At 34.7% G+C, this 19,528-nt stretch overlaps 1 protein-coding gene across 2 annotated transcripts in view; it reads right to left on the bottom strand.

The window, feature by feature from the left end:
* Positions 1–19,528, bottom strand: part of SEC24A (SEC24 homolog A, COPII coat complex component) — a 53,481-nt gene extending 33,953 nt beyond the window's left edge. Inside the window, exons 1-10 of one of the 2 annotated variants that reach the window (XM_036898207.2) lie at positions 18,959–19,528; positions 13,132–13,626; positions 9,338–9,502; positions 7,665–7,742; positions 6,966–7,126; positions 6,074–6,246; positions 5,153–5,255; positions 4,026–4,152; positions 2,475–2,584; positions 748–860 (exon numbers count right to left, since the gene is read on the bottom strand). In XM_036898207.2, coding sequence (XP_036754102.2) covers positions 748–860; positions 2,475–2,584; positions 4,026–4,152; positions 5,153–5,255; positions 6,074–6,246; positions 6,966–7,126; positions 7,665–7,742; positions 9,338–9,502; positions 13,132–13,626; positions 18,959–19,055 — 1,622 coding nt within the window. In that variant the 5' untranslated portion in view covers positions 19,056–19,528. The remainder of the gene's footprint in view (positions 1–747; positions 861–2,474; positions 2,585–4,025; positions 4,153–5,152; positions 5,256–6,073; positions 6,247–6,965; positions 7,127–7,664; positions 7,743–9,337; positions 9,503–13,131; positions 13,627–18,958) is intronic. The other variant, XM_036898192.2, reaches the window with a different exon arrangement.

Below are 19,528 nucleotides of genomic sequence, written 5' to 3'. Positions count from 1 at the left end.
ATGCTAACAAAAACAAGATGTCCTTTTCAGCAAAGTGAGGGAATTAGTCCATTTCTGATTTCATCTTCCACATTCTTCCATACCACACAGGAGCAATATACTTCCTTACACTGAAAGGTCACACTAATTTTTATGAGTTACACTAAGTATCTAAGTACCCATTTAAAATGCAGTTATTTTAAGAGACTTGAGCAATATGACAACCAAATTCAATGTGTGGGCATATTTAGTTTCTTATTCCAACAAACTTACAATAAAAAGGCACTTCTGAGACAACCTGGAACAAAAATTAAACTGGCTATTAGGTCTAATTATGGAATTGTTGCTAACTTTGTTGGGTGTTATATTCATATTTCAGTTAGGGTTAAAAATAATTTCAAGTATTTACAGGTGAGATGATACACTGACTGATACTGGCACTAAAATGCTCAAGGGGGAAAAAGTCTGTGGGGGGTTGGGCAGGATCAGATGAAGCAACAACATCCAAATGGTAAAAATGTGGAAATTGAGGGATGGGTACACAGAAATTCATTACATTCTTCCTATTTACTACATGCTTGAGATTCTTCCAAAATAAAAAGTTAAAATAAATTAATGTGTCTCAGAGAAAATAGGCCTGAAGTTCACATTGATTTAAGTGGACTTTTAGAACATAATTACATAGCTTTTTTTTTTTTTTCATATTTTGAAACTACTTATTTTGCATACACTGTTAGTTTCAAATTTAAGCTGAACTGAGGTACTTACAAATCCAGATTGTCTAACAAACTCTGGCAAACTGAGCTCAAGTATCCAGTTTCAACTGCATTGTGAGACACATCAAATACAAAGAGGTACACTGGAGGTTGAGGTGGTCGTAACTGAAGAAAAAAAAAGGATCTTATTAAATACATTAAATGTGATTAAATTTAAACTTATTATTTGTCATGTTACATACAGCAAAACAATAATATAAACATTACTTATGGATTAAGTGGAGATACAATAAATAATAATGGATTAAGAAAATGTAGAAAGAAGTTTAAAAACAGGCAAAACTGTACTATATTGTTTTCAGATGCATACTTAAGAAAACATAAATGAGGATGTGATTGCAATAAATCAGAAGAGTGTTTCCTCTAGGACAGGGAAGGGAGGAAATGTGATCAGAGGGCTTCTGAGAGTATTGGCCATGTTCAATTTCTTGACCTGGCTGGTACTAACCTAACACAGGTGTTTATAATTATTTGGTAACCTATATGTTTACATTTTACAGACTTTTCCATATGTGCATTATATTTCACTATTTTGGAAAATTACAGTTCTGAAAGTAATAAATCAAATTAGCCTGAGTTAGTTGCTTAACAACACATTTCAGTCAAGTTCCATAAAAAATGAACAACTATATTTTAAAGTTCCAAATTCAAACATCTGTTTTCAATTGAATAAAAAGCATCGAATAACCATAGTCAGAACTGAGCATATAGTGTACTTTTTTTTTCTGCACATGTATCACTTGCTGAATTCATAGAATCTGTTGCCCCAGAGAAAAATCAGGAAGGAGCAAAACGTCTTGCTATAGGCAAGTTTTCAGATTTAAAGGAAGCCATTTTTTAAAAACCTGGGAGATAAAAGGAACCAAGGAAGGCCAATTCAAAAGAACAAATGCTTCTGATTTTTTGGTATTAATCCAAAAAAGAGACAGCTATATTGCAGAAAGTTATTACCAACCATTTTGAGTATCACAAAAATGTGTTCTACACTGAAACTTTTCTGTGGTGAAAAGAGATTGGACCCTCATAATTCCTATACTAGAATGGCCCCAACTACCTGGAGAGAGATTATCCCACAAAAATGTGCTAAAATAAAATATTTAAAATTGGTGTTAAGTCTTATCTTCACATTCCTCTTCCTTAGGTGCAATTATAGCATGGGTAAAGAATAACCAAATCAAAAGTCCTGGATTTTTATGCAGGCTCCACAATTTACTAAAGGATTATTTGGCAACTCACTCAACTTTAAATCTGTTTTCACATCTGTAAAATAGGATTAACTGCTTTTCCCCAGCTTAATTCAGGGGGTTGTTCGTGATCATCAAAAATATGGAAGTGCTTTCTAAAATGAAAAGTGCTAATTAAACATTAAGTATAATTATTATTTTTTAAATGCAAGTCCTCAGACACACTAATGTATGAAAGTACTTGCAGGAGGATATTCATCAGAGCATTACTTATAATAGGAAAGATTGGAAGTGACTTAAAAGTAAACATAATCCCAATATGGCACTGCAAATTTCTGGATGGATGTACAAGAAACATAAGTGGATCTTTACATACACTTTTACTTTTCAAACTTACCCTTATATACAACTACTTTTATAATGAATAGTATAACTTTTATAAATTTAAAAACACAAAATTTTGTTAAAGATGTTATTTTATTTAAAACCTAGTATTCTGAAATAAATATGCTGTATTAAAAAAAGGAAAGCTTACCATGTATTCTGAAGGAGCCATAAATTCGATAGTAGCATTTTGAACTTCAGGTCTTCTGTGAGGTTCGCCATAGACTCTGGTCAAGGGATTGTACATGAATTCTTCAGGAACTATGTAAATTAACAACATATAATGATAAAACTGAAAGGATTAAGTTTAAGATACCTTATATTTGGCCATTTTCTTAATTTATAAGTAATTCAATATAAATGGATTTATAAGTAATTCAATATAAACTACATATTAAGAGTAAACACACTTTGAGGTCTACTCAACACTGTGTCTTGCTTTTACAACTACAATCACTGTGATTTTTCTTTTCCTATCTTCTAATACCCTTTTTGTCTTATTTCTTGCTACAACTGCTTTCCTAAAACAGTTTGAAACAATGATAAAAACTCACTCAAAGCCAATTATTTTTTTAAATGCAAGACTAAACTTATCTTAAATACCACAATGGTACCAAAGATAGTAACATTTGACATATGAAATGTACAGATTCTGGCTGCCCCTAGAAAGCTATGGAAAAAAACTTCAAAAGTTAAAGCCTAAGGATTTGGTGACTTTCATTAATTAATGAAGTCTCTATGGAACATCAGTTGCCTACCACTTATATTACACTAGTGCTCAAAAAGTATTTTCTAAATTAATTATCGTTGCATCTGTCTTCCCAGTAACTGTTCAGAAATTCAAATTCCTATGTATGCTAAAGGGTAAACTATAGCATGAAATAGTCTGGGCTGTATATGAAAGTGATTTCATCCTTTACTACAATTTCAGTTCATATACTGAAGCACATACACATAAGACTTTAAAGGAATTATTAAACAATATATTTTTTTTCCTGAAACATTATAGAGTAAAAAGAATGTTTACTCTATCCTCATTTTCCTTTACTCTTAAGAAACAATAAAAATACTTGTTAAAAATCTCTTAAATTCCTCTATTTCCCAATGCTTAATGAAATTTCCTTCCAAACAGAGACCTAATTTTTAATGGGGTATCAGCATACCCTTTTTCTTCTCTAATCCTAATAGAGTGCTATTGTTTAGATGATATTCCTTGAATATGAACTATGAGACAGTTACTGAAAGAGATCTCCTCTTCCTAAATTACTGAGAAAACTACATTCAACTAACCTTCTAGCACTGCCCACCTCCCTTCAAACAGCAGTGAATGAAGCTAATGGCAGCTATTCTGTGGACTTATTTTCGTTCACCCTAGAGAAAAGGCATGGGACAATTTCTAAATAAAAATATTTCTTAAATTGCAGGCTTAAATAATACCACAAAATATGCCATTTATTATATGCCCAATATAATAAATGTAAAAAAAAGGTATCAAAATAATATTATCACATTTTTTTGCTTAAAAAGTATATAATTATTTACATATATATAATACTTAGGAAAAAGGTGACAGAAGTTTTATCTCTGAATGGAAGGATAACAGATAAATAAGAGTTTTTTTTTCAAACTTTGCATTTGTATTATCTGATTTCCCTACAATTCAAGTAGAAATTTTTAAATATTTCCTAAATAAACAACATACCATCATTGAGTCGGTAACATAAGTTACACTTCCATCTCCTTTGATCAAGAAAGCTGACAAAAGGGTTGATATATGTCCTGCATGAACGGCATCTCACAATAGTGCTGGAGGTAACCACAGGCAATTGCTGAAAAAACAAAACTAATTTCTTAAAGGCAATGATCATCATGTCTGAATGTCAAGCATTAATCCATACCTTCTAAATAATTGTTGGGACATTATAATTTTGGAGGAAAAAAGCTAGGGTAAAAAGACATGTCCAAATTGCCACACACAAAAAATTATATTGCAAAAATGTACTGATTTTAAACCCTATTGTTTTTCTCCAGGAAAAGTATTTATTTTCTCATTAAACATTTATATTGTAAAACCAACATAATAAATACTCAATATATTTTTGAGATGGGTGGCAAAGGAAGAATCAACATTATAAAATAAATGACCAATGAAATTATTAGGAAGTTTCTTCATGGTATGCTAATAGACTCACTTAGTTCTCCTTAAAAGAACTGTCACAAAGTAAATAAGGTTAAATTATATTTAAATATTCAATTAAATTTTTCAATTATTTTCTATTTAAAGTTAATCCTACATACTAAAAATTCTAAAGTTTGAGTATCAAAATTCAAAATAAAGGCATTACAATCCTATCACCAAAAGGAGGTTGGCTTTGGGAAAGTCACTTCTCTTATGCACTAATCCTCTCAAGTGTGTGTGGTCCTGTGTCAAGGTCCCAGAGCCTTAGGACAGAAGTGGAAGGGCTTTTTCTTCTTTTTTTGGAACAGCTTCTTAAAGCAACAAATTTTACTCTAAGAATGGCAGAACTGGGAGACTGGATAAAGCATTTTAATGAGTAAGTAATTTACAACTTTTTAAAATAGTATGATTCATTTATTGATTTTCTTTTAGTACCTCTATTCAGTACCTCTTAGACTTTTCAATATGCTTATTTTACCTCATGTTGAAAGTATCTGGTAACAAAAATTTTGGTTGAATTACAAATAAATCTGTCAAAGGTCAAATTCCTAGATAGCTCAAATTCTATACATGATTCTTGCACTGTTGTATAAAATTCCTCACCACCAAGATAATTTCCTTAAGGCATTTACTTTACTAGTGAAACATACCACTAGGTCTTTGAATGGATGGAGCAGCAGTCCCAAAGGAAGTTTGGCTTTATTCAGTAAGGCCTGAGTCTGAGGAATGCTAGTCAGGGTGCATCGAAATAATCTGTATTGAAGTAAAAATCATGTATCAGTTGTTGCTATGATTATTTTTGGATTAAAAAAATATAAAAGGTTTGAAAGGTACACATTTTAACACTGGATCAGATTACAAGTGAAAATAGGTCCTCTAAAATTTCATCCCATTTAAATAATTAAGCCCTGTTCAGAAAAGGCAGACAGTTAAACCCATATTATATAACTAAAAAGGTCTCTTATCAGCTTGAGTATAAGACAGTGCAGACTATCAAGTGACTTATTTTTCTTTATATAAATCTAGATTACACTGGAATTATAATGTGATGACCCAAATGTGCAAATGCAGTGTTAAGTTTATGAACAAAGTTCAGTTTTGCTTAAAAGATTTAAAAATAATAAAATTCAATTTATCAGAAAGTCTTCACCACATGCATTTAAACTTATTAAGTCAATCTTATGGGAGAAAAGAATATTATAATTATGATTGTTACAAAAAATAATTTTAAATGAGAGCAAATAAAGGATTATATAGAATAAAATCCCTGTTCTTTGGACTCTGAAGAAATGTAGTCACCATAATGATAATGAATATCATAGTCCCATTATTGCTGATAAGGGCAGCAATCAACTCAGGTATTACAACCTTATATTTTGACTTAAAACATGTCAGATTATTAGTTAAGCAAGCAACTAACAGTGTTCTGTTTTCTGCATGCACAATTACTTTAATAAATTAATATATTTGCATAGCTTATTCATAATATACGGAGCTCCAAAAAATTTTGGAAAACTTCCAGAACAAGTAAAATGTCATACTTAATAATAAAACATTACTTGAAGCCTTACTCTGGGTTACAGTTGAGTTTCTGGATATCTTCATGCAAATTTGGAACTGGAGGCTGCAAAGGTGTTGGTGGAAGCATGTTTCTTTCTTGAAGAAGATTGAGAACTCTTAGCCCCTCTGGATGTAGACTTAATCCACTCATGCTTGCAGTTAAATGATTAGCACCTAAAGGAGTCTAAAAATATATACTTTAAAAGTAAGTAGCCTTTATAATGTCTTCCAAGTTGAAAACAGAAGTGTATAAGGACTTGTTACTCAATTTCTCCCTAAATAACAAAACTGTAATCTATAGATTTCCTGGTCAATTTTTTTTTATTAAGATATCATTGACATACTCTCTTATGAAGGTTTCACAAGAAAAACAATGTGATTATTACATTCACCCTTATTATCAAGTCCGCCCCATACCCCATTGCAGTCACTGTCCATCAAGGTAGTAAGATGCCAGAGTCCCTATTTGCCTTCTCTGAGCTACACTATCTTTCCTGTGACCCCACACACACCATATGCACCAATCATGATACCCCACAATCCTCTTCTTCCTCCCTCCCCACCTGCCTTCTCCCACCCCTCCCCTTTGGTAACCACTAGTTCCTTCTCAGAGTCTGTGAATCTGCTGCTGTTTTGTTCCTTCAGTTTTGCTTTGTTGTTATACTCCACAAATGAGGGAAATCATTTGGTATTTGTCTTTCTCTGCCTGACTTATTTCACTGTTCCTGGTCAATTTTTCTGGTTCTAAAGATATGTAATAGAACAAAGGCCTTATGGAAAGATCCATTATTATTCTAATTGGCTAAAAATGTTCTTTATACCTTCCTAAAACTTTTTATGTGTATACAGTTTAAACCAAAAGATGGAAAATGGCTAAAAAAAATAAACAAACAAGAAGTATACCTGAGTAAAGGACTGTGGCCCACTTGAGTAATTCAAGGAAGAGGGTGGCATTCCGGTTGTATTAGGTGGTGGTGTGTTCTGATAACCAGGTGGTAAGGAGGGATATGAACATCCAACACTTCGGCTCATGATGGGATTCTTATTAGTAAGCTGTGGTGTTGCTAGAAACAATGTAACTTTTAAGTTCTATTTTATACTCCAGAACACTTAAAATCAATACACTGATCCATTAAATTATAGGAATTATAATTCCCAAATCCTTTGGGTATTGATATTTTCATTTATCAATTTTATAAAATAATACAAACAAACACTAGTAACAAAGTAATATCAACAACTGAAATCTAGTTAATGTAGAACCATAGCCATGAACATATAAAAATAAGTCTGGTATAGTTAATTTACCTTCATATAAGGTACTACAACTTCGTATTCAGACTAAAATTCTAATTCAAAACAACTTAAATGAAAACATACTAAATGTTCAACTGGTTAAATAAATTTAAATAGATCTAATAAAAATACTCCATAATCATAATATAATAATAATAAGGCCCATGAAAAAACCTAATGAAAACCTAAATGCATGGAGCTCAAAAATGCTAACAGCAGGTATCACTGTGTGACATGATTAAGAAGTTTTATTCATTGTTTCCTACAATGAATATATATTTAAAAAAAACTTTCATAGCATCTCACCCAAGAAGCCACCGCCTTCAATTTCATCGTAACTATTGTGAACCACCATAGATCCATTATTGGTATTTGATGCAATACCTAAGAAGGAAGTTTATTAACAATACTTAAATTAGAACAATTATTACAATTTCTGCAAATTTAGAGCTAATGTTTAAAATTTAAGGTACTTTCCAAATGACAATTTAAATCACAGGCCAGGAAAAATGCCAAATGTTGAAATAAAAATTTCAAACAATGCAAGTTTTTAAATGGACAAAATATATGAAAGTATCAAATAATTTTAATAAACTTCTAAAAAGGATGATTCTTTCTGGAGTATATAAAATTATATACTATCTGAAGATTTCAGCAGTTGTGAGGGCAGCATTATAAACCTCTAAGGTGCAATACACTTTGAAAAAAAAATCAAATTTAATTAATTTCAGAATTAATTCTGGAATCCAGAATCTGAAGGTGATATAAATTAGAACAATTGCTTTAGTCTAAAGAACTACCATTAAAATAAAATAAAATCTTAACTTGTTTTTCCCCAATTAAATGAGTTAAAGATAAATGCTAAGCACATCTGCTTATGAGGAATAAACATTTATTTCTAGGTACCTCAAATAAGTTGTGAGCTTTAATTCAGGTAGAGAGGAAACTAAAATCAGTGAAGAGCCTCAACCTCTAGCACTTAAGTACAAAAGTACTAACTTTAATAGTAATTTTAACACCAAACAGATGAGCTTAATGATTTTAATAAAGATAGTAACTTCTTTACAATTCTCAAGACTATCATGACTTGATAACTTTACTAGAACTGTTAAAACAAACAAAAACAATGGGCATATTTGTATTTGGTTAAAAACTTAATTATTTATTGTAGCTTGATTTTCAAAGTTACAATGTGGCAGCCAGTAGGGCGTTGTTTTATCACTTTGTTACTCATTGTTAACATCATTATTTTGAAACTACTCATGGGTCAATTTTTTCCCTATCTATAATACTAAAAAAAAAGAGGAAATGCTGGGAGAAAATATAAACACGATAATACTGATTGTAGTCAGTAGTAAGATACAGGCAACGTTTTTCCCCTCTTCTGTTTTCCTCTTTCCACATCTTGCTGTAATGGTTGTATTACTGCTAAAATCAAATTTCTTACTTTATAAAATATTTCATTTAATTAGAAAATATATTTTAAAGTTACATCCAAAGACAGTGTTGAAAAACTTTTTATCATTTATATAAAACTTAAAATGCTCATATTTTTGCCTTTTCAGTTAGGTTTATAAATATTTGTTAATATTAATAATAGTGGAAATCAAAATACTGCTTCCATAGAAAAGTGCCAATATAGTAAAAGTACAGCTCAAACACTATGTCCAGAAAAGCAGGAATTTCCCTTTCGCCTCCCTCTCCTGAAAGGAACCTAACTTTATAGCCATGATTCAAAAAATGTGCAGAGCAACAAAAAGTTAACCGCAGCGGTTCCCAAATGCTAGTCTACAGCTCACCATAGGACAGTGGAATTCTGAGAAACTTTTTTAAACTCAAATTCCTGAAGGCCATCCCTAACCAAAACAACTAGATCTTCTTGGAAAAAATATGATTTAGATGCAGAGAATTCAAGTAATATCCACCCTTCTGCCTCAAGTCAAAACTTTAGGACCTGACTTGGTTTTTGCGGTGCTTACCTTGGTTGATAGCTGAATTAAATGAGGGCTGGGGCATAGCTCTAGGTGATTTCTGAGGAGAGAGGGCCCTTACTGGAGGTGGTCCTCCACTGGGAGGGGGCCCAACAGGAGCTCCCAGTTGAAAAGTGGTAGGCAGAGGTGGATTCACTAAGGGGGGTGCAGAACCTATGGAAACATTGGTTTTTCACATATCGCTTAAGAACTTAAAACAAAGGCCACGACAGCCTTTTATCAAAACTGAGTAACTTCCAAATTTATATCTTAATTATAATCACCAAATTACCAGATATGCATACTTTACACATTTCTAAGTCTCTCCTATCATGCTTAGCTCTCAATTATTAAAGCAGTATAAATACAGAATCAGCATCAAATCACTTACAGGGTAGATACAATATTCTAGTAGAAATTAACAAGAATAAAATTTTACTAATGGCTTACCAACATAATCCATTCAATTAACATCAACTAGGTTTACAGTTAGCTTTTCTAAAATTACAAAGTATTGTGGTTACTCTACATTTACTTCATTTTGCTTCATTTTTATTGGTATAATCTGTTAAAAATAAGATTATAAATTTGTACAAAATGTTCACCTAATAATAATTAAGACATTTACTTTCAATGATGGTTTTTAAATACCATATTGAGAACACTCCCTAAGCTTAAAAATTAGAAAACAATCCAAAGTTTATGTATATACCCTATAAAACATAGCTATCCAAAAGGTTTAAAAACACCCATCAAACTAAACTAGAATGACATGGTTATTTGTCCTCATTTCTACCAGTATCTCACTGCTTCACCTTCACCAATTTTCTACTAAGACATTAAGTTCTGACTAGTGTGAAAGCATTATTAGTTACTTTTGGGGAAATTCTTCTATGTGATATCAAAAGTTCCAAAACCCACAATCATCCTTTCATTCAAGTCAACAATATTGCATTAACTTCTCATTTGCCAAAGAGGGGGAACAAAGTCTACAAAGCAGATAGAATATTACTGATAAAATAAGTGATTTAACTTTTTATATTTAATTTAATAAGACTTTTTTATGCCAATTCTGTAAGTGAAATAAGTAATTAATTTTACTTATATTCTAACTATCTTGTAAAACTGTATTTTGTAAAACCAAAGGAATAAAGATACTCAGATACGAAAATTTTCAATGCTTCATTACTGTTCAATTCCCCAAAAGGCCAAATTGAAAAATGATATTACTGAACCTAACAGCTCCCGACAAGATGAAAAATGATATTACTGAACCTAACAGCTCCCGACAAGACTAATCAGTGCCCTGTTGACAAAAGGGAAGACAAAGATCACTGCCATGGAACTCCCTTATCGAAGAAGCACCCACATGTATCTATGGCAATACAGACAAGTCAAAGGAACCAAAGGGCAGGGTACACTACTGACTCAGCATGAACCAGAATGTATGATACACCTGGTCACAGAGACACAGCAGCAGAGATATGCCAACCTAATGTTTAACAGAATACAAGTGAGCTTACAGAGATTTTTCACAGATTTATGAACATTTTTGAATCTAGAATAGGCTACATTTTATAAAATAAACATCATTTTTTCAAGCTGAATAATTCCTACTTATAACATTAACAGCTAGAGTTTTAGAACCTGTCTTCTGAGATCCCGAAAGCTAATATGAGGATGTTAAAAGATGGCATATTAGGAAAAAAAAGAATTTTCATACGTGGACTAGAAAGTATAATCTAGATACAGTTTATGAGATCAGTCAGTCACCTATTATCAATGATGGGTTGAAAAAACAGAGATAAAAATAATGAAGAATTTTTTTAGAGGTCTCATAAGAAAAAAGAAGGGTAGTCATACTTTTATTTTAGGTTCACTTTATTAGTTTATGTATCTTTCTTTCCCTTTGTTTTACATAGGAACCTTTACAAGTTTTGGCACTTGCTTATGTCTCTCTTACCCCATTTGTGCTGCAGTCAAGTGCTCTATGAGGGCTTCTGTTACAGCCAAAATAATTTCAGATTGTTGGTCATTTGCCTTTTAAAGAGAAGCTATACCTACTCTTAAACAGAATATTTTCCCAAACTATTTTCTTATGTCATTGGGCAAATTATTCAAGTCTTACTTTTCTTACCTGCAAAAGAGATGGTTATAAAGATTAAATAACACATATAAAAGTTTGGTAAAGTGCCAGAAAATAATATTCAATAAATGTAATGTATTAATAATGAAGTGAATATTCATTAATTTCAAGTGACTGTTGCTCACTCATGATATCAAATGAACAACAATTAAAAAGTAACCAGAGGATTTTGGTTCTAACAATTATGGGTCAGAAGACTTCTACAAAGAAACTAACTTTCTAGAAGTAGCTTTAACCTTTACAAGGTCAAAATGCAAAATGCATTTACCAGGGCCAACAGCTGGTCGGAAACTAAGAAAAATAGTTTCAGCATTTAACATACTATAAGCCTGACGAAGTATATGTAGTATATGGATGCAGAAACACCGCGAGTATAAAAGGTAACTATTGATACTACTATTTCACTTGGAAGTTTTTACTAGTAAATTTCCTTGATGATGTCTGCTGAGCAGACTCAACCTACAGATCTCAAAACAGACTTTTAAATGCTTTTCAAAGTAACACTATTAATGTTGATAAGTGTATGAGACACTAAATTTAATAGCAAGAAAGGAGTAGTGAAATGGTTAAATGAATCTCTATTTGAACCAGGTATGACCAAACACTGAAGTTAAAAAAGAAAATGATTAACTAGTCCAAGAATATATAGTTTTCTTCCCAAACTGATGTGCAGATTTGACACAATCCTGATTAAATTCCCAGCTGTTTCTTTTGCAAACATTGACAAGCTGATCCTAAAATTCTTACGGAAACTCAAGGGATCCAAAATAATTTTGAAAATGAAAAACAAAGTTGGAGAAGTCACACTTCCCAAATTCAAAACTTACTACAGAGCTACAGTAATCAAGATGTGAAGTACTGATATATAAAAAGACATATAGATTAATGGAATACAATTCAGATTCTAGAAATAAACCCGTACATTTATGAAGAATTTATTTTTAACAAGGGTGCCAATATCATTCAATGGAAGAACTAAGTCTTTCCATAAAATAAGTCCTGGAACAACTGTATATCCACATGCACAAGAATGAAGCTGAACCTTAACCTAACAGCTTACACAAAACTAACTCAAAATTGATCAAATACCTAAATGTAGGAGCTAAAACTATAAAACTCTTAGAAGAAAACATTGATATGAATCTCTGTGCACTGCTTTCTGACAGCAGTTATGCGCAATAATACTCCTCACTCCAGAAGTATTGCCTGTTTTGACCTGTCCCTACTGGATCCTTCAGTTTCTGGGGCCAAAAACTGTCTAAGCTATAACAAAAAGATAACCAAGCCTCAGATCAAGACCAAAGAGAGAGAACAGAGGGATTAAGTTTCCCTAGAATACAAGATGGAAACCAGTTACTAAGAGCAATGGTCGGTCCTTAAAGAAGTGGCTCTGAAGGCATATGGGAATCCCTGAAATATCATGGGTGACTCACAGAAATACAAAGGATACCTTCAGAGGAAAAAAGCCAAGCAGGAACAATCCATTATTTTAAGTTAATTCAAAAGTTAGAGAAGTATAATTTATTTAAAGATTAATGATAATTTTTAAAAAAGAATGGTCCTTAATGTGGTTTTAAGGCTTGAAATATTAATTCAAACATCCAAATATGCGAAAGCTTCCCGTTTTTACATTTAAATCCCCCTCTAAGAACTCTACCTGGTTTTATGAGGTTGTTTTGAAGCGAAGGATCTCCAGAAGATACATATTGATGACTTGATGTCAAATTTGTATTCCCAGACACAGCTGGTTGGGATGACGCATGTGGACGATGGTTTGTCTGTGATCCTGTGGATGGATAGTTATGTTGCCAATTCAAAGGTGGTGGTACGTTGGCTCCAGGAAGAAAGCTACCAGAAGGCATTGGTGTAGCAGTTGGGTTCTGAGAAGTGGTTAGTGGCATTCGGGGAACAGGACCACTATGGAGTGAAGGTGTCACTGGATTAGAAGCCACAGGTGGTCTATAAAGAGTCTGCCCAGGTCCCTGATAATTACTTAATGGAGAAACAGTTTGAGAACCACCATAGTTAGACTGTCCAGAGACTGGATTCAAAGTCCTTGCTGGCATTAGATGAGGGTAGGATCCTGGAAGTTGAGAATTATATTCTTGGCTCACTGACACTTGTGAAGATATCAGTGCACTTTGGACAGGACCTTTCAATAAGAGGAGGAAAAATTAGTCTTGCAAACAAATAAAGAAATACTTTAAAAGATATACAGCAAAACACATGGTACTCTTACAACTCAACGATTAAAAAAACAATTAAAAAATGAGCAAAGGATTTAAGTAGACATTCAGATATGTTTCCAAAGAGATATACAAATGGCCAGTAAGCACATGCAAAAACACTCAACATTATTAGTCATTAAAGAAATACAAGTCAAATATCACTCACACCAACTAGGACAACTAAAGCAAAAAAGTTGGAAAATAACAACTGTTGACAAAGATGTGGAAAAACTGGAACCCTCCTACATTGCTAGTAGAAATATAAAATGGTACAACCTACACTGGAAACCATTTTTGGAATTCCTCAAAATGTAAAACATAGTTATCATATAATCCAGCAACTCCACTCCTAGTCTGCATAAAAACTTGACCATGAATGTTCATAACACCATTATTTGTAATAGCCAAGAAAGTGTAAACTACCCAAATGCCCATCAGCTGATGAACAGATAACAAAACAGGTTTATCTATACTATATTATTTGGTCATAAATAGGAATGAAGTACTGGTAACATGCTACAACACAGATGAACCTTGAAAACATTACGCTAAGTGAAAGACACTAGTCACAAAAGGCTATACATTGTATGATTCATTTATCTGAAATGTCCAAAATAGAAAAATCCAAAAATGCAGAGGTAAATGTGTGGTTGCAGCAGCTGGGAGAAGGAGGGGGTGGGGAGTAACTGCTATTGGATATAGAGTTTCTTTACGGGATGATAAAAACACTCTAAAACTCATCACAGTGATGGTTGCAAAACTCTGAATACACGAAAAACCACTGAACTACACTTTAAAGCTGTTATAGATCTATCTTCCTTATTTTAATCAAGCATCATTCTTTTCTCATTAGGCCCTTCAGTCCTAAGTTGATTATACTATTAGTCAATAACATTTAATCATCTGTATAGGCAAGCAGCAGTCTTTTCATCTGATATCTCTAACCGTGGAGATGTGGTTATACATATTGTACTTAGGCCAACTTGGAGCAGATCTGTGGTTCCAAACAAATGTAAACCCTCACAAGTCTACCTTACAACAGTTCACCATACAATATAAAATGGCTTAATGAATAATTTCCAGTAAAAACTGAAAGCTGCTTTTAAATATGTATATATATAAATGGAACCCTTGTCTTTTGAGTTTGGTAAATGCCTGCGGTGAGATTACTATGTCAACTGACATCAAAATTAGTATATATAATGGCCAAAGGCCTCGTTCACTAGTGAATTATACAAAGAATTTCCTACTCTTCCTCTCTAAATAGTCAAACCCACCTTAATATTACATCAACAACCTTAAATATGCTCCCACCATAGGTTCTTCACTTTTTACTCTGCCAAGAACACTCTTTCCCCAAATCTCACTTCCCCTCTTTATTCAGGTCTCTCTCTTGGATAATAATCTCCTCAAAAAGGCATTGCCTCTCAACACCCCAAAAACAAATAACCCAATTAAAAAATGGACAGAGGATTTGAACAGACACTTCTCCAAAGAAGAAATTCAGATAGCTTTCCAGCACGTGAAAAGATGTGGCACACCAAAAAACGATGTGCCACATCACTAATAATCAGGGAAATGCGAATTAAAACCACAATGAGTCATCACCTCACACCAATTAGGATGGACAACATCTAAAAGACAAGAAACAACAAATGCTGGTGAGGATATGGAAAAAGGGGAACTCTTCTACACTGTTGGTAGGAATGTAAATTAGTTCAATCATTGTGGAAAGTAATACAGAGGTTCCTCAAAAAACTAAAAATAGAAATACCATTTGATCCAGTAATTCCACTCCTAGGAATTTACCCTAAGAAAACAGGATCACAGATTCAAAAAGACATATGACCCCTATGTTTATCACAGCACTATTTACAATAGCCAAGATATGTAAGCAACCTAAGTGTCCATCAGTAGATGAATGGGTAAAGATGTGGTACACATACACAGTGGAATATTATTCAGCCATAAAAAGAAAACAAATCCTACCATTTGCAACAACATGGATGGATCTAGAGGGTATTATGCTCAGTGAAATAAGCCAGGAAGAGAAAGACAACTACCAAATAATTTCCCTCATTTGTGGAGTATAACAACAAAGCAAAACTGAAGGAACAAAACAGCAGCAGACTCACAGACTCCAAGAAGGGACTAGTAGTTACCAAAGAGAAGGGGTTGGGGAGGGTGAATGGGGAGAGAGGGAGAAGGGGATTAAGGGATACTATAATTCACAATCACAATATAGGCAGGTCATGGGGAAGGCAGTATAGCACAGAGAATACAAGTACTGACTCTAAGGCATCTTACTACACTGATGGACAGTGACTACAATGGGGTGGGGGGGGACTTGACAATATGGGTGAATGTTGAAATCACAAAGTTGCTCATGTGAAACCTTCATAAGATTGTATATCAACGACACCTTAATTTAAAATAATTATTTTTTTTAAAAAAGGCATTGCCTGAACGCTGGATCTAAAATAGCACCTCTTATTCTCTTCTCCTCTGACCCTGCCTTATTTTTCTTTTTAGTGTTTTCATGACACTACATTATTTATTTGTAGTCTGTCTACCTCACTATAACATAAGCTCCAAAAAGAATTTAAAAATAAAAACTAAATTCAAGTGCACGTCTATATTCTAGCAACAATGGAGTATTATTCAGCCATAAGAAGAAAACAAATCCTACCGTTTGCAACAACATGGATGAAGCTAGAGGGTATTAACGCTCAGTGAAATAAGCCAGGCAGAAAAAGACAAGTATCAAATGATTTCATTCATCTGTGGAGTATAAGAACAAAGAAAAAAACTGAAGGAACAAAACAGCAGCAGACTCACAGAACGCAAGAATGGACTAAGTTACCAAAGGGAAAGGTACTGGGGAGGATGGGTGGGAAGGGAGGGACAAGGGGAAAAAAAAGGGGCATTACTACTAGCAGACATAATGTAGTGGGGGGGCATGGGGAGGGCTGTACAACACAGAGAAGACGTAGTGAATCTATAGCATCTTACTACGCTGATGGACAGTGACTGTAATGGGATATGAGGGGAGGACTTGATGATGGGGGGAGTCTAGTAAACATAATGTTGCTCATGTAATTGTAGATTAATGATACAAAAAAAAAAAAGAAGTGGGAGTCATGACTTGCCTTTAGCCTTATTACATGGCAATCAGATGAAATCTGCTCATTTAAGTAGTTTCCCACTTTCACTATCAATTTTAGCAAAGAAATTGTGTACACAAGTCTACACAAAGACTTAAAAAAAACCTGTCTAGACGACCTTTAGATTGCAATGCAATGTAACAATCTACCACAGAAAGAAATGTCTTGGTGTGTGAGGAATTCTGACAACGTAAGTTACAGAAAAATGAAAAAGGTGACTATTCAGTCTTTGATTATAATCTAAAAAATAGCTGAAGAGCCCACTGAATGGTATTACATAATTTAAGCTATATTAAAATTAAAGCTTAGCAGTATCCATTAGGATATTTAAGCAGCAATAGGATACCTTTGCCTTGGAAGAGTTAGCCAACTAGACTCTAGCATTTAACTTTTGTTTTATCCTTCTAGAGAAATATCCTCCCCTACAATTCTCCACCACATCCCTACTCTCTATTAGTGGGATGAATAATAAAGGAACCCAATATAGGACATTAGCCATTTCACTGAGAATACTGCTATAAAAAAACTTTACAAATGGAGCCTATAAAAAGACTAAAAATTTTATCTTAAAAAGGGTGTATTTGCAGTCCTATAATTTCCTTCCCAATCTGAATCCACAATTAGCTCTGGGCAACCTGTGTACATCACTGTTTACTCAGTGTCTTTTAAATTCTCAAGGACATAACTTAAAAAGTGTGCAACAAATGTCTGTTAGGCTGAATCAAATCAAAATAGTGACAACATAACCAATACAGCACATCACAGCAGCTGAATTCCTTTAACATTTCAAAATTATAAAAAATACACTTAAATATAAGCTTACAAGCATATCTGTAGGATTTACCATTTAAAGTTCATGTAAAATGACGATTTACAGATTATAAGAGGAAGCCATTGCCCTACGGCATTTTATGTTTTTTGACCATAAAGTATCTTAAAATTAGTTCATCTTCAGTGTAAATGTTACTAAAAATAGCCTGGAATAAGACATAGTTTACATAACATCACCACAAATTTGAGAAAACAATTGATTCAACTTAACACCACTTCAGTGTTTACTCACACTTATTCTTGCTTCTGCCTACATACCTGCCTACTCACATTTTAAAAAATCTTTAAGAGCTTTTTTGTAAAGAAAACAGTAGTCATCTCTAAAAACAATGTAAACGAACTATTTTATTTATTGGTTGTTTTCACCAGCTTCACAGAAATCTTAGATTCCAATGTGCAATTTAAGTATATTAATATTGTTCTACTAGTTTTGTTTCAATTAACCAGTTATAAGTAAATTGGTTACTTGATAAGCTGTTGGCAGGAAATATCTTTCTCCATTTCATCAATTACAAACTCAGCAAATCACAATGCAGAACAACTTAAAGAATCGTAGAAGAGGATCATAAAATTTTAAGACACTCTCGCACCAAATGACAAATTATAGTGCCATACACTCTCATCAGGGGTTCAGAGTTCTGTCCAATCATTTATCAAGTGATGAAAAGACCTCTGGAAATCAAACAGGTGATTCTCCCCTCTACTCGGTTCTAAAGCTGAAAAACTGAACAGGTGGCATAAGTACAATTCTGGGAAGGTTCTGAGAGAAATGAGCAGGCCCCAAGGGGTCTCCCAAAAGCACAATCATTCCTTCATCTCCGCAAATTCAGACTGAGTGCGAACCCCCCTGTGGACTGAAACGAATCAGACCCCAAACTTTGCTCTCTAGAAGACAGGAGTGAGGTGGCACGGAGTGGGAAAGCACATAGACACTATGAGCCTTGTATGCGGGTTCTGAAGTATGGACCGAATCTATATTTTTCAGCCATGCATACCCAGGACTGAATACCGCCAAATGCTCATTAACAGTTTGCTGAGCAAATGAATAAATAACTATGAAACATTAAAACGAGCCCGGGGTTGCGGGCGCATATTCGCCGCGGTCTCGGTGCCCAGCAGCCCCCCAACCACCCGTTACTTACCCCGGCGCGGAGTCCACCCTCTCCTCCTGTCGCCTCGGACGGTGGCAGCAACCAAGTATCAGCTGGAGCTCGGGCCCTCGCTGCGCCCTGCCCCCCGTCCCCAGGCGGTACTTACTTACCGTTGGTGTAAGGAGACCCCAAGGCCGAGGCAGCCCCGTTCTGGGTCTGGAGGCCGGTTGGAGCGCCGCCGGAGGCCGGTACCCCCGGCTGGGACATGACAACGCTGGTTATCGGAGTTGGAAGGGGCTGGTCGGGTCGGCGACAGCGCCAAACGAAGAACTGAAAGACGACTGCTGGAAGCCAGGGAAGCGGGTAAGACTCAGGAATGAAGGCGGGGAAAGAGGGCAGCGCATCCAGCCTTAGGCATGGCGCGGCATTCTTCCCAGCCCGCCGGCGGCCACGGCCTGGCCTGGGATCTAAGACTTGGGAGTCGGAAAGGTGGGGACAGAACGCCGGGCTGGAAGCAGCACCCAAGCGGAGAGAGAAGGAGGGAGGCCTTGGCCGGAAGTGTCTGGCAGCAGCCGGCCGCGCAAGCGCAATCGGGACACGTGGCACTTCCGGCTCCGGGCTAGCAGCCGCCGCTGCTGTCGGTCCGCTTTCTTCTCCCCACGGGACTGCCTGGAAGGTTACCTGATAGCTTCGGGTGTCCCGGCCCGAAAGACCGTGCTCGGCCTCGCCTGCCACGTCAC

The sequence above is a fragment of the Manis pentadactyla genome, chromosome 13 (genome assembly GCF_030020395.1).
Source record: "Manis pentadactyla isolate mManPen7 chromosome 13, mManPen7.hap1, whole genome shotgun sequence".
Lineage (NCBI taxonomy): Eukaryota > Metazoa > Chordata > Mammalia > Pholidota > Manidae > Manis > Manis pentadactyla.
This window is presented reverse-complemented; position numbering and strand designations above follow the sequence as displayed.